This window comes from Mesocricetus auratus, unplaced genomic scaffold (assembly GCF_017639785.1).
Source record: "Mesocricetus auratus isolate SY011 unplaced genomic scaffold, BCM_Maur_2.0 Super-Scaffold_100038, whole genome shotgun sequence".
Lineage (NCBI taxonomy): Eukaryota > Metazoa > Chordata > Mammalia > Rodentia > Cricetidae > Mesocricetus > Mesocricetus auratus.
In genome coordinates, this window is record NW_024429216.1 from 323,419 (window position 1) to 338,930 (window position 15,512).

At 41.0% G+C, this 15,512-nt stretch overlaps 1 protein-coding gene across 1 annotated transcript; it reads right to left on the reverse strand.

The window, feature by feature from the left end:
* Positions 1 to 14,531: 14,531 nt before the first annotated feature.
* LOC101828430 (vomeronasal type-1 receptor 1-like) lies at positions 14,532 to 15,512 on the reverse strand. Its single transcript, XM_005087750.2, has one exon. It carries the CDS (start codon positions 15,510 to 15,512, stop codon positions 14,532 to 14,534), a length of 981 nt encoding a protein of 326 aa, XP_005087807.2.

Sequence of the window (15,512 nt, forward strand, 5' to 3'; positions counted from 1 at the left end):
ATATGGGACCAGTTGTGGATGTAGTAGTACAAGCCTGTGTGCATTGTTAGTCTCAGTAAGCACCACTTTCCCTTACATCTTAGCTACTCCAATCATGTCACCAGTCAAGATGCTAGACACATTCTCCAGGTAGATGGCACAGTGGGTCCTATTTGCAATAGTGATGACACAGTGAGTGGCTTTGGCGTCCAGCTCCTCTGGACAGCTGATCTCAAATCCTTCTGTGCCTGTGATACCCAAATCTAGAGCCTCCTTAGCACACTCAGCCACAACCGTCCAGTTTTCAGCATGGACCTTGGGTATCATGTCAATATCCCTGCAGGTATGAAATACTAAGTAGCTCGATGTCTCAAAGCTTGTACAAGTCTTTGTAGGTCGTGAACATCTGGAAGAAATTGAACCCCTTCTCCTTCACCAGTGTCTCCATTTCTGCCTTCACCGTGGGTGCCCACAAGGTGAGCCCCACATGGAGGACATAGTAACAGCAGACCTTGAAGTCTATCAAACTCCTGCAAGTTTCTAGGCTTCCACAATGGTCTCCTTGTTGGGAAGGACATGCCCAATGATCATGGTGCTGCCACCAATGAGTGCTGCATTGGTCCCATGGTAGAAATCATCCACATACGTTGCAATTATGATGTTCTGGTGGAAGTGGATGCCGGTGTCAGTCACTCCACAGGCCATCAGTTTCCTAGTAGCATCAATCACCTGGGCCCTTCCAGGGATCATAAGCTCATAGCCCACCTGCTGGATGATGCCATCTGAATGTAGGCATCGTTTCATGGGTTCAGTCATGGTTTACCACAATGTGTCGATTAATGAGAATCTGTGCACTGGTTGAATTGGGAAGTATGTTCTCCTTAAGGATGCTACAACTATGTGGGTCCCTCTGGGTCTGGTGGTGCTGCAGATGCACAGGGTGGGAGCAGCTCTAGAGCATTGACTCGGTGGTCACCTTGTGTGCCTGGAGCTACAGACCCAAGTGGCCTAATCTGCATTTCTTTTTTTTAAAGATTTTATTTATTTATTACATATACACCAGATTGAATTGTAGATGGTTGTCAGCTACCATGTGGTTGCTGGGAATTGAACTCAAGACCTCTGGAAGAGCAGTCAGTGCTCTTAACCTCTGAGCCATCTCTCCAGCCCCCTAATCTGCATTTCTTAATTATACTTTACATCTTCAAATGAACTACATAAGCCTAATACCCCAAACAAGAGTAGAAATATACATTAAGTATAACAAAAATAATTTTAAATTTATATGAATGTATTAAATCTATACCAATGTGATATATCTGAAGTTAATAGTTGTCTTTTTATCCTTTATTTTGTTTCTATATCCCCCAAACAATGACAAACATTCATGACCCATGAAATAACCAAAGCCACATACCCCATTTATTGGGAATGTGGGTATTGTGTTCACCACACTGCTTCCTATTGTCTTGGGGTGCTGGCACTTTAAAGGGACTCTAAAAATTTTGAGATAATGGTATAGTAGTGTCTACAATAGTTTGTGATGCTAGACCATCTCAGCCAGCAGCCTAGAAGCTCTTCTAATTGTAGACTTCCGAGGAAACTGCAACAGAGATACTCTAAGAGGCTGGATCACATGGGCTACTCATTTTAATTAGGGACTGAGCCCCATGCTCTGAAAACATATAAACTTTAAATAGTAACATACATATTTGCATTAATACAAGTATAGACTGTTGTTGTGCATAAACCTGGCAAAGATGATTTTTTAAATGTTTGAGCAGGTAAAGTATACATCACATATGTTGTAGTTTTTCTAGGTTTATTTCTTTATGTGTATAGACAGGCCTTCTAAGTGGTCTGCCTGATCAAATCTGGTCTTCTTTAACCTTGAATGAATCCACAACCTTTTGTTTTCTATGAACACTAAAGCACAATGCACTGTTTACTTCCATTTTGAAGTTATGACTATTTTAAATATGTAAGTTGGTTTAATTTAGTGGTTTCCACAATCCAGTGTCTGTCAGCAGCTATAGTTTGTTAATCAGCAATCAAATAATTCAAAGGCAACGCATGACACAGGATCCAGATTCCCTGTGCATTTCCCATCTCTATGTGCCTTATTCTTTCTTATTACTTTATTGTTTTTTAAAGATTTTATTTTTAACTATTTAACTATTTATTCATTTTATGGTTGTCTGTACTCCTTTATTTTTTCTTAAGCCTACCCAAATTGTTAAGCACATCGTAACTTATCTAGAGTTTCTTTTCCAATCTGTGCATGCTTTACTGCATATCTGTAATCTTTTCTGTCTGCATCATCAATGTCTTGAATTGCCAAACAGGTTAACTCATGATGAGTTTGTGGCTGAAGCCCACACAGTGGCTAGGAGATACATTTCTGTATCATAGGCTGTCTGAGAGAATTCAATACTAGGAAGTCACTTTTGGCTCCTTTTTTGTCTGTTTTGAACATTTTTTAAGCTTTCTTGTGCTAATGTGGAAATATGTGCCTGGGCATTGGGTGACAAGGACTTCTTGTTAATTATAAAAACTCGGCCAATAGATTAGTCTTGTTTTTAACTTGCTCTTACAACTTAAATTACCCCATTTCTACTCATTTCGTTTCTGCCCTGTGGCTCATGATCTGTTATCGCATCTCCCACATCTCCTACTTCCTCCTCACACAGGTGGCGACTCTGCTCCTTCCCAGCATTCTGTCTGCCTAAACGCCTGCCTAGTTATTGACTGTTTAGCTTTTTTATTAAACCAATCACAGTGACACACCTTCACACAGTGTAAAAGGATATTCCACAGCAGGATTCTGTCATGGGATGGAGGGTGGAGTTAGGGCAACTGTCAGGAAGAGTGTGGAGGGAGGAGAAGGAAAATGTTTGTTCACTTGTTCATGCACACAGGAAGAAGAAAGAGAACAGCAGGTGGGGTCAGGCTGTCGGCCATCAAAGTTGGTCCCCTCCCTCCTAGAGATTAACTGCATTCAGTAAGGTTTCACCTCTCAAAGGTTCCACAAGCTTCCCAAACAACACCACCAATTACGAGGAACTGTACAGATATCATATTCTGTGGAGGACATTTCTCATTCAAACAACAAGTAGCAGTCTGTTTCTGAATTTCACTGACTCAAATAAGAAGAATGCCCAGCACCTCCTAGAAATGGATGCATGGGTTTCCATTAACTTAAACTGGGGAATGATGTTCCTCATGCAGACCACTGCTGGGATCCTAGCCAACTCCTTCCTTTTTCATCTCTATAACTTTCCACTGTTCACTGCACAAGTGTTGAGACCCACAAACCTGATTCTCAATCAGCTGGTCATATCAAACAATCTGGTTCTTTTTTCCAAAGGGATCCCTCAGACTGTGGCCACGTTTGGGTTGACATCTTCCCTGGGGGACTCTGGGTGCAAACTTATCCTGTACTTACACAGAGTGGCCAGAGGGGTCTCCCTGAGCACCACCTCCCTCCTCAGTGGCTTTCAGGCTGTTAAGCTTCACCTGGGTACTTCTGCGTGGCTCAGTTTTAGAATTATATCCTCAAAATGTATTGGCTTCTGCTGTTTCCTTTGCTGGACTTTACACCTCCTGCTCAACCTCCATGTTACTATGACAACATTTGGTCCAAAATATAGCAAAAACCTGAGTGGGAAAGGAATCTACAGATACTGTTCCTCAACCAGGCCTGACAAATTGACTTTCATAATAATAGCATTGATATTATCCATAAGTGATATCATGTGTCTAGTCATCATGGCCTGGGCCAGTGGCTCCATGGTCCTTGTTCTGCATAAGCACAAGCATCGAGTCCAGCACATCCATAGTCACAGCCTCTCCCCAAGACCTTCCCATGAGGACAGAGCCACACGAACCATCCTGATCCTGGTGACCATGTTTCTCTCCTTTTACTCACTAGCTTCCCTCTTATCTCTTTGGATAACCCAGACTGTGAACCCAAGCCATTGGCTGCTGAATACCACTGTGCTGTTGTCCCTGGGCTTCCCAGCACTCAGCCCCTTCGTGTTCAGTTTCAACAATATCCATGTCCCTCAGTTCTGCTCTTTGTTTTGGATAAAGAAAGCAAACCATTCAAATATTATCTCTGAGATTTGAATTCCCTCTAGAGCCATTGGCCTCTCCCTTACCATGCAGTCATCCCTTAATATAGCTTTTCATGCTGTGTTGACCCCCTGCTATAACAATATTTCCAATGCTACTTCATGCTATCAATGCTGTTACTACAGTGAATCTTTATGTAAATATCTGTGTTTTCTAATGGCCTTAGGCAACCCTTGTGAAAAGCTCATTTAACCCCCTAAGTGGTCTCAACCCAAAGGTTGAGAACCACTGTTATAGAACATGCCAACATTTTTTATTACTTTCCCATATTGTCCCTGTTGTTTTTCTGTAAATCTTTGGAGTTTGTTATAAATAAAAGTGATAGTTGTGCTTCATTCTGCAGAGGAGATTATCAAACAAGAAATCATGGTGTAAAACTCAGGCACATGTTTGGCTATTCCTAAATAAACACACATGTATGCATGCACACACATATACACAGTGTTGTAGACTAATACTCTAATGTCAACACTCAAGCTATACAGCCTTTGATTTGGAGTTCAAATCTCTTTTCAGCTACTAGACATTCAAATGTTTTCCAGAGCTATATGAGACCCTCTCTCAATCCAAATTCCCATTCACATCAGCAGTTTGTAATTCCTTGGTCTGATAGCACATAACTGTAAGTCCTGCACTCAGAAGATAATGCCAGGTGTATAAAGAGTTCAAGGTCATTTTAAGCTGCACATCGAATTCAAGATTTTACTTAGGCTATAGCAAAATCTGTTAAGAAAGAAGATAATCAAAATTAATAACCTAATTCAACCAACCAATATGTGGATGAGGAGTCCTGAGAAGAAGCTGTGTCTGCAGAGACAGATCAATGAATTAGGATTTCAGTACTATGATATAATGAAATGTTGTAGGAGAGGCTGATTAACTTATCTTTGGCTTGCTATATTCCCCTGGAAAACCATTCCTTGTCCACATCTGTGTCTTCTTGTACAGTAGTTAACAGAGAAGACTGCTTACACATAGGTTTAAGCCAACAGAAAGTCTTTATTTGTTGTCTGGTGACTACACTGGATGTCTGGGATATACAAAAAACAATGCTCCTGTTGACACACTTCACTTAACAAGAACAGTTAGCTAAAAATAGAACTTCAGAAGCCCAAATGCAAGATTAGCACATTTAGAGACTTCCCCAGAAATATAGACTTTGATAAATTAGGTCTTTGCTTTTGCTTTGGGAGGTGGTATCATCTATGTGCTCAGAAGTGCCTGAATGACACTTCCATCATGGAGTCAGTTGTGCTAAGGTCTGGGAGCCTACTGAGTTCTGGAGAACAAGAGTATGAAGTAACATCTTGTGATTATTAGACTTAAACTCTTTGGAATCTATTAATTTAGCAAATCACCAACATCTACCAGGTCAAAAGCTAAGAACATCATCTGAGGGCATCTTGTGCCTGTGAAATAGCCTAGCCCATCTGACTGTAATTGTCTCTCTGATGTACTCAACATTGTATTTTAAACATGAATTTATTTATGACTTTTTTGTTATATAAAACTAAAAACCTGCATAAACTGCTCCCATGTTGGCATGTGGAACTAAATGTAACTTATTCCTCACCCTTGGCCACTCAAAATGGCTACAAAATAAACTATTGATTAGGTTGTTGCTTGTTTTTTTACACTTATACTCTTTTGGATTTGGGGTGGGAAACACCACCCAGCTCCCAAATTAAGTACACATGGCAGCTCTTGTTTTAGTTATGAATGCCCAGCCTTTGCTTGGCTTGTTTCTTGCCAGCTTTTCTTAAATTATCCAAACTGTCTTTGATCTCAGGGCGTTTATCTTTCTCTATTCATGCATACCTTTTATTTCCTTCTTACCCATGTCTGGCTGTGTATCTGGGTCCTCCTTTAAGTCCTCCTCCTTCTCTCTCATTCCCTGATCCATTTTTTCTCCCAGATTTCTCCTCCTATTTATCCTCTCTGCTTCCAACCCTGTCTATTCCTCTCTCCTGCCTTGCTATTAGCTGTTCAGGTCTTTATCAGACCGTCAGGTGTTTTAGACAGGCACAGTAACACAACTTCACAAAGTTAAACAAATGCAGCATTAACAAAAGTAACACACCTTAAAATAATATTTTCCAACACTTTTATTCCCTTCAAGATTTGAGCTTTGGTTTTGTGTCCACAATTTTGATGCCACAATGCTGGGCTCTGAGAATGATCCATTTTCCACCAGAGGGATTACCTGAATACAATCCAAGCACCTTCATAAACTCACTGAGTCCAGGACATCTGGTGTATTTCCTCCAATGGATTGTTGAAGAGTTCATTCCAGGACTGTGGACCTGCTTTGGTTTGGTTGATGGTACATTTCATTTATTCTCAGTTGGTTCATTTGATAGAAAGCTTTTATTAGTATGTTTTCAAAGTATTTGTTTTAAAATGTCTAGATTGTTTGCTTTGAAACCATTTTGTGAAGTGGACATTTGGTTTTGTTTCAGAAAAGCTTGGTTGCTTGCTTGCTTTCAGATCTCTAAAGGCATTATGGACTTTGTTTGTTTTGGGAATACTGAAGGAATATTGAGGTCCATCTTGTTTGTCCTTGTTTTCTTTGTCTTTTTAATGTGTTTTGATTCATTCACAATTGGTCTTTGATCCTGACCTTGTTCCTCAAATGCATCATTCAACATTATTTTGCTGCTTTTCCTCTGGTCTTGCCAACCCTCTAGCTTAGACATTTTATGAGAGCCTGATGATAAACTCACTACAGGCAAGAACCACTTGTTCCCTCCCACCTGGAAATATGTCGGTGTCAGAAGGAACAACCTACATCATGCAATGGCCTCATAGGGAAACCTACCATACTTACCTGTTCCTTGACTAGAAGGAACTTATTTGCCTTGTCTGGGAATACTTATCTGAGGGATTGGACACCCAGAGACTTGAATATCATCACCTTTGTGTGAACATACAGATTAATTGCAGAGCCAGTGGGAGAAGGAAGCCAAAGAGTAAAAACTGATAAAGTCAATCCCGAAAGCATCACAAAAGACTGACCTAAAATGCACATTAAAAACCCTCAGAGATTTCATCTTACCCCACTCAAAAAAGCCAAAATTAATGAGATAAACAACTTCATATGCTGGTGGGGATGTGAAAAAGGAAGGGTACTAATTGTGGGTGAGAGTTGGAACTGGCTCAAACCCTGTGGAAATTGGTGGGAGGTTCTGCAGGAAACCTGGAACTGATCTCCCTCAAGATCCAGCTATGCCACTTTTGGCTATACATTTTCTCACCAATGTTCATTGCTGTTCTGTTCCTAATAGCCAGAAATTGGAAACTGCCTAGATGTCCTTCAGCTGATGAATGGATAAAGGAAATGTGGTACACTTATACAATGGAATAATAGTAAGCTCTTAAGATAAATGAAATTTTAAAATTTTCTGGTAATTGAATGGAGCTAGAAAACCTTATGCTGATGGAAGTAACCTAGACCCAAAAAGTTTTCTCTACTATGTAGATGTTAGATTTTTGTTTGTTTATTTTTTCAAGACAGGGTTTCTCTGTATTGCTTTGGAACCTGTCCTGGAACTCGCTTAGTAGACCAGGCTGGCTTTGAACTCACTGAGATCTGGCTGCCTTTGCCTCCCAAGTGCTGGGATTAAAGGCATGAGCCTCTAATGCCTGGCTTATATAGATGTTAGCTTTCAAGCCTTTGATATGTGTGCCACACACAAATAACCACAGAAGTTAGGTACCCAGCAAAGGACAAGGAGGGAGGATAGGATCCCTCAAAGAAAAGGTAACTATGACATATTGTTATGGGGAACTAGAATAAGAAGTTGAAATAGGGGACAGGTTGGGGAGAGAAGTGTAAAGGGGGATATGGGAAAGGAGAGTTAACATTAAAGTTGTCGCTGACTATGAGGGTTCAGTGTGTGTAAAGTAAAATCCACAATGTGACAAGGGCTTAGGAAAAGTTCTTATCTCTCTAATACTCTGACCTTTTTAATCTGAGGGGAAATATAAAGAAGCACAGATGCTTTCTGAGGGCACGTTTCTCTTTATTTCATCTAGGAAAAAATCCTCTGTGAAAAATCTCTCTTGTTCTCCTGCCAATGCTCCATTCAACAGTTTCTTCTTAATTAGTTCTTCAGCTTCTGCGGTCTGCCTCTGCTGCTGCCCTGCTGCCTCTGCCCTTCACTCTCTGTCTCTCTAATTGGCTGCCCTCTGCTCTCTCGCTCTCCTCTGCTGCCTTATCATCTTCACTGTCCCCTTTTGCACTGTCACTCTCAGCCATCACAGCCAAACTGTGGACAGATATGGGTTGGTTTACAGCCCCTGCCCAAATTCAAAACATAAGTGAAGTCATACAGTTTCTCCCAGGCTGGGAATGTCACATAACCCATGCATGTATCTCTAAGTTGATACGGGTACCCAGACAGAAAATGACATTGGAAATCAGTAACAACTAGTTATCTCTTTTTGGTTTTTACAAGACAGGGATTCTCTGTATTGTTTTGGAGGCTATTGGTCTAGCCCAGCCTCGAACTCACAGAGATGCGCCTGCCTCTGCCCCCCGAGTGCTGGGATTAAAGGCGTGCGCCACCACCAACAGGCTGGAAATCAGTAACAACTAGTTATCTTTACTTTGAGCCTGACACTGGGACTATATGCAGAATAAAGTTGTTTCAAGCTGTGGCTTTGAATCAATAAACAACACCTGGAAAAATGACCTTTCATAATTGTCTCTAGGGGCAAACAGATATTGGTCTCCAGGGTCAACCAGAATGCTTAGAATCTGCTGAAGTCTTGGATAAATGGGTAAATGGCTGTCTTTGTATCTAAGTATTCTCCTATGTCAGTCTGAGTTATGAAAAATATCCTAGCATTATCTCTGCTCATCAATATTGTATACCTCAAGCTGAAACATACAGCTGTTCCTTTTAGAAAAGCATAGTAGTGGTACTCTAGCTGATAGAAAATAGCTGACTAAGAGGGTCCAGTCCCCTGTCAGCCCCAGGGTATGTAAAAGAATCCACAAATGCAGCAAAGGCTAGACTTTTCTGTCAGAAAAAAACAGTCAGTCATTCACTGCAATAGTCCCAGGGCTTTGCCAAGTGGGGGCCTGAAATAATGCCTGGTGAGTTGGCTTTGCCAAGTAGGACTTTCCAACAACGTCCAGTGGTTCCACTTATGAAATGCTAGTTGTCACAGGTGTACGGTTCCATGACCCTCTCTATAAAGTAGGTGCTTAAATATATACACATAAGAAAGGGATTTAAATGGGGGAATAATGGGGAAAATAATAGAGAAATAATGCCCAAAGCAGACTATCAAGTAAAACCTCCAATGCCAGAAATGGGTTACGTTTTGTTGAGTCATTGATAAAGGGGTCCCATGGAAACAAAATATCTGAGGAAAACTGCCAAGACTCTGGGTTGTTCTCCACAAACTAATTACAAGGCACTATTTCTGGAAAAAAACACATGCTGCATTGAACACAGAGGAGTTGAGCTGGTCCCTACCTAGAGCCTTTACCCTTGTTGACTATTATTCATGGTCCTGGAATGTACTCTGTACACCAGTGGAGGAGAAAGGTAATCATCAGTTTCTCCTAGCTACAAATCCTGTGACTTACAATAGTGACATACCTGTGAGATATACTGGTGCAATCTTGTCAAAAATATTACAGGAGTAACCAATCATTTTCTGATAGGCTTTAAGACCATGACATGAATTCACACCTGACACTACTAAAGTAGTCAAGAACCTTAGACTAGAGAGGTCATGAGGCTGGGCAATAATCTAATACTATAATCAGCTCAAGGAACAGCAATAAAATGACTCCTAATGACATACTGCTATACCCACAGATAATTGCATCACTCAAGCTTCATCAGAGAAGCATCTTCTTGTTGTCCACAGGAACTAACCCAGAGACCCGTAACTCGCTCAAGATTCAGGGATATATGTAAAAGGGGATAGAAAAGGATTGTAAGGCTCACAGGGGATAGGTGAGTCCAATGAAACTGTGTCTTCCAGACACAATCTAACTGAAGCACCTATGACCTCACTCACAGAGCTCACAGCGGTCCACACAGCTCTAAAACAAATGAGGTTCTAACACTGACAGGGGGAAGTAGACATGGGTTCCCATCGTTAACAAAGAAGCTGTATGTAATTGATAATTTCCAGCCTAAGAAAATCACTTTTCTCTAGTGAAGACAATCTTAGAATTGAATTGCTATGAAAAGACTGTAGTTACTCTTACGAAAGAAAGCATTTGGAGGCGAACCTACCTTCCTGAGCAGAACCACCAGAGAGACCTGAGGACTGCGCACTGCAGATCCAGATCCCAGTCAAACATGATTCAGCCTGCTCATAGCCTGCCAGCTTCCAAGTCCCATTTTTCAACCCCGGGATAGACATGATAAGCATGGGACTATCTCCAGCCTGCTTTCCGGTGCCCTGAGCAGAACCACCGGAGACCTGGAGACTGCACAGAAGATCCCAGTCCTAAGGGATTCATCCTGCCCAGAGTCTGCCAGCACCATAGTCCCTTTCTACACCCACGGGGCTAGGTAGGCCTGGGCATGTTTACAGCCTGCTTTCAGGTGACCTGCACACAACTAGGCAAGGAGAGGGTACAGCACACTGCAGCCCCCATTCCAGCAGGAGCCAGCCCACCCAGAGACTGCCAGCTTCCAAGTCCCATTCTCCACCCACAGTGCAGTCAAGGGTCCACCCTTCCCGGAGATTGACAAGGTCCTGATATTAGGATGGCCTCCATCCATGTAAGAGGAAAGCCACCAGCATATTGGACCTGCTCCCACCCACTGGAAATGATCCATGGTTACATACCCACCAGGAGAGGAAGAGGCTCCTTCTGCACCCACAGGAAGAAATTATGGAAACGAAGCAATATAAAAACACACCAAAGAACAGTATAACCGATATGACACTGCCAGAAACTAGAGAATCTACACCCACAGGAACTGAACAGCCCATTGCAGATGAATAAGATGAAAAAGACCTTAAAAACTTCATAAAAAGGGTAGAGATCCTCAAAGAGGATATGAGAAAATCCCTTAATTAAATGGAAGAAAAAGCAAACCAAAAATGTAAAAAATTCAAGAAATGGAGGGAAAAAATCCAAAAAATGCAAGAAATAGAAGAAAAGACAAACCAAAAAAAGCCAACCAATGCAAGAAAGAGAGGAAAAGACAAAGCAAAAATTCCAAGAAACAATTCAAACAGTGCACAAGTTGAAAACTGAAATAGAGACAATAAAAACAACACAGTCTGAAGTAATGTGGAAAATAAAAAAGCTGGGCAAATGGTTAGGTAGTACAGATAGGACACTTTGAAAACAGTGCTAAGAGGAAAGTTCATAGCACTAAGTGCCCACATGAAGAAACTGGAGAATAGTCACACTAGAGAATTGACAGCACAACTAAAAGCTCTAGAGCAGATGCCAGGAAATAAATAAATTGAGGGCTAGAATCAATAAAGTAGAAACTAGGAAAACAATACAAAGAATCAATGTAACAAACGGTTGATTTTTGAGAAAATCAACAACATAGAAAAACCTTTATCCAAACTTAACCAAACAGCAGACTGTGAACATGCAAATTAACAAAATCAGAATTGTAAAGGAGGACATAACAATGGGCACTGAGGAAATCCAGAGAATCATCAGGTCATACTTTGAAAACTTGTACTCCACAAAATTTGAAAATCTAAAGGAAATGGACAATTTTCTGGAAAGATATCACCTGCCAAAATTAAATCAAGAACAGATAGGCTATTTAAACAGACCTGTAATGCCTAAGGAAATGGAAGCAGTCATCAAAAGCCTCCCAACCAAAAAAAAGCCCAGGGAAAGATGACCTCAGTGCAGAATTCTTCCAGAAATTCAAAGAACAGCTTATACCAGTTCTTCTCAAAGTATTCCAAGCAATAGAAACAGAAGGGTCTTTGCCAAACTCTTTATACCAGGCTTCAATAATGTGGATACCCAAGCCACACAAAGACACAACTAAGAAAGAGAACTTTAGACCAATATCCCTCATGAACATTGATGCAAAAATACTCAACAATGTACTGGCAAATCAGATCCAAGAACACAGCAGAAAACTCCTCCACCCTGACCAAGTAGGCTTCATCCCAGGGATGCAGAGATAGTACAACATACAAAAATCCATTAATGTAATCCTTCATATAAACAAGCTAAGAAGCAAAAATCACATGATCATTTCACTAGATGCTGAAAATGCCTCTGACAAAAAAACAACACCCCTTCATGATAAAGGTCTTGAAGAATCTAGGATAACAGGAACTTAGCAAACATCATAAAAGCTATATACAGCAAACCAATAGCCAGCATCAAACTGAATGGAGAGAAACTCAAAGCATCTCCTCTAAAATCAGGAACAAGACTAGGCTGTCCACTCTCCCCATACCTCTTCAATACTGTATTTGAAGTTCTAGCTAGAACAATAAGACAACAAAAGGAGATCGAGGGGATACAAATTGCAAAGGAAGAGGTCAAACTTTCACTATTTGCAGATGATATGATAGTTTACATAAGTGACCCCAAAACTCTACCAGGGAACTCCTACAGATAATAAATACCTTCAGCAAAGTTGCTGGATACAAGATCAACTCAAGAAAATCAGTAACCCTACTATATACCGACCATAAAAGAGCTGAGATAGAAATCAGAGAAACATTGTCCTCTACAAAAGCTACAAATTACATAAAATACCTTGGGGTAATACTAACCAAACAAGTGAAAGACCTATATGGCAAGAACTTTGAATCTTTAAAGAAACAAATTAAAGAAGACGCCACAAAATGGAAAGATCTCCCATGGACTTGGACAGGTAGGATCAACATAGTAAAAATGGCAATCTTACCAAAAGCAATACACAGATTTAACGAAATCCCCATTAAAATCCCAGCACAATTCTTCACAGACCTTGAAGAACAAATCTCAACTTTATATGGAAAAACAAAAGACCCAGGATAGCCAAAACAACCCTGTTCATCAAGGTAACATATGGAGGCATCACCATCCCTGACTTCAAGCACTATCACAGAGCTATAGTCCTGAAAACAGCTTGGTATTAGCAATAAAAATAGACAGATGGACCAATGGAATCTAATTGAACACCCCATACACGTATGAACACCTGATCTTTGACAAAGAGGCTAAAATTGTACAATAGAAAAAAGAAAGCATCGACAACAAATGGTGCTGGCATAACTGGATATCGGCAGGTAGAATACTGCAGATAGATCCATGTTGCTAGCTTTTGTTGGGCTTAGACTTATGTCAGTTCATGAATTCTACATGAACAACAATATGTTATTCTATTCTTCCATCCTTGGCAAGTCTGTTATTTCCAGCTCCTGGCTACTGGGACAACCCTATGAACTCTGCTTGGGTCCTCTCTTTCAATCATCTGGACTAGAGTGGGATCGGTGAATTTCAGCATTGTTTTTGTGTGTTTGCTTGCTTGTATCTTGAGACAGTGTTTCTAGTAGCTTAAGTTGAGCTGGAATTCAATGTGTAACTCAGAATGACCTTGAGTTCCTGAAGCTTCTGTTTCTCTCATTGGAGAGCTGGAAGTAGAGATAAGTGTCATCACGGCAAGGACTAACTGAATTGAATGGTAACGCTTTTAAATACAGTGATTCATGTAACCTAGACTGAGATCTAAGTGAGATCTAACTGAGGATGTACTTGAATTCCATATGCAATGGCCTCAGTCTTCAGTGTGAAACTTTAGAGATTTATAGGGTAATCATATGAGATCATGTATTTTACAGATTTTATAGAGAGAGTAATTAATGTTCTTGTTTCACTTCAGCTTCAGGAGATGAAACACGAACCACAAAACTCAACAAAACCTAAGTAAAGTTTATTGAGGAAAGGGAGCAAAGGGAAGGATAGGTGTTGGCCAACCAGGAACAGAGATGGAAGAGGAAAGGAAAGTGAATGAGTGAAAAGGTGGGAGGCACTCAATTAAAAGGAACAGCCTGCAAATGCCGAGAGTCCTTACACAGGCACCTACTGCATGATGGAGCCAGACAAGACAGAGCATTTTGAGCTGTCTAGGTATCTGCCTGAATGCTGGTGTGTGTACCCTGCCCATTGTCAGGGGGAGGGGTCAGCATATATCCTGAATCATTAAAGGTATATGGGATTATATATTATTTAAATATATTATATAGATAGTATAAATTATGTATACATTTGGTATGTAAAGGGACTTTTTAAAGAGGGAGGAGTCATTTCTTTAGGTTTTATACTACATTCAATGTTTGAGAGTCTAATGAGAAATATGAAGCGATAATTATCATTTTTATTAACTAAATCCAAAAGTTGTTACAGAGAAACAAGCATGATAACAAGCATGCGTGCCTACATATATTGAGAAAAGGTAATTATATTAAACTTGACATGACCTGGAGGAACCTCCAAACTCAGAGAACAAAGTTGGAGGGTTTGCTTTCTTTGTGCAAAACACAGAACAGAATGCAGGGCCACGGATATTGTTAAAACTGAACACGAAGGGGCTGAGTGCTGGGAAGCCCAGGGACAACAGCACAGAGGTGTTCAGCAGCCAATGGCTTGGGTTCACAGTCTGGCTTATCCACAGAGATAAGAGGGAAGCTACAGAGTAAAAGGAGAGAAACATGGTCACCAGGATCAGGATGGTTCGTGTGGCTCTGTCCTCATGGGAAGCCCTTGGGGAGAGGCTGTGGCTACGGATGTGCTGGACTCGATGCTTGTGTTTATACAGGACAACGACCATGGAACCACTGGCCCAGGCCATGATGACCAGACACAGAATATCACTTAGGAGCAAAATTGCTGCTTTTAGTAAGAAAGTCAGTCTCTCAGGCCTGGTTGAGGAACAGTATCTGTAGATTCCTTTAGCACTCAGATTTTTGCTATTTGGGGGACCAGTTTTAATCATGGAAACAGGGATGTTGAGCACAAGCTGTGGGATCCAGCAAAGGAAACAACAGGCACCAATGCACTTTGAGGATCTGGATCTGAGGTTCAGCCACACAAAAGTATCTGGGTGAAGTTTAATAGCCTGAAAGCCACTGAGGAGGGAGGTGGTGCTCAGGGAGACCCCTCTGGCCACTCTGTGTAAGTACAGGATAAGTTTGCACCCAGAATCCCCCAGGAAAGATGTCAACCCAAAAGTGGCCACTGTTTGAGGGATCCCTTTGGAGAAAAGAACCAGATTGTTTGATATGACCAGCTGATTGAGAATCAGGTTTGTGGGTCTCAACACTTGTGCAGTGAACAGTGGAAAGTTATAGAGATGAAAAAGGAAGGAGTTGGCTAGGATCCCAGCAGCGGTCTGCATGAAGAACATAATTCCCCAGTTTAAGTTAAAGGGAACCCATACATCCAT

Excerpts from the sequence above, each read along its gene's own strand:
- LOC101828430 (XM_005087750.2), bottom strand. The coding sequence starts at position 15,512 with ATGGATGTATGGGTTCCCTTTAACTTAAACTGGGGAATTATGTTCTTC.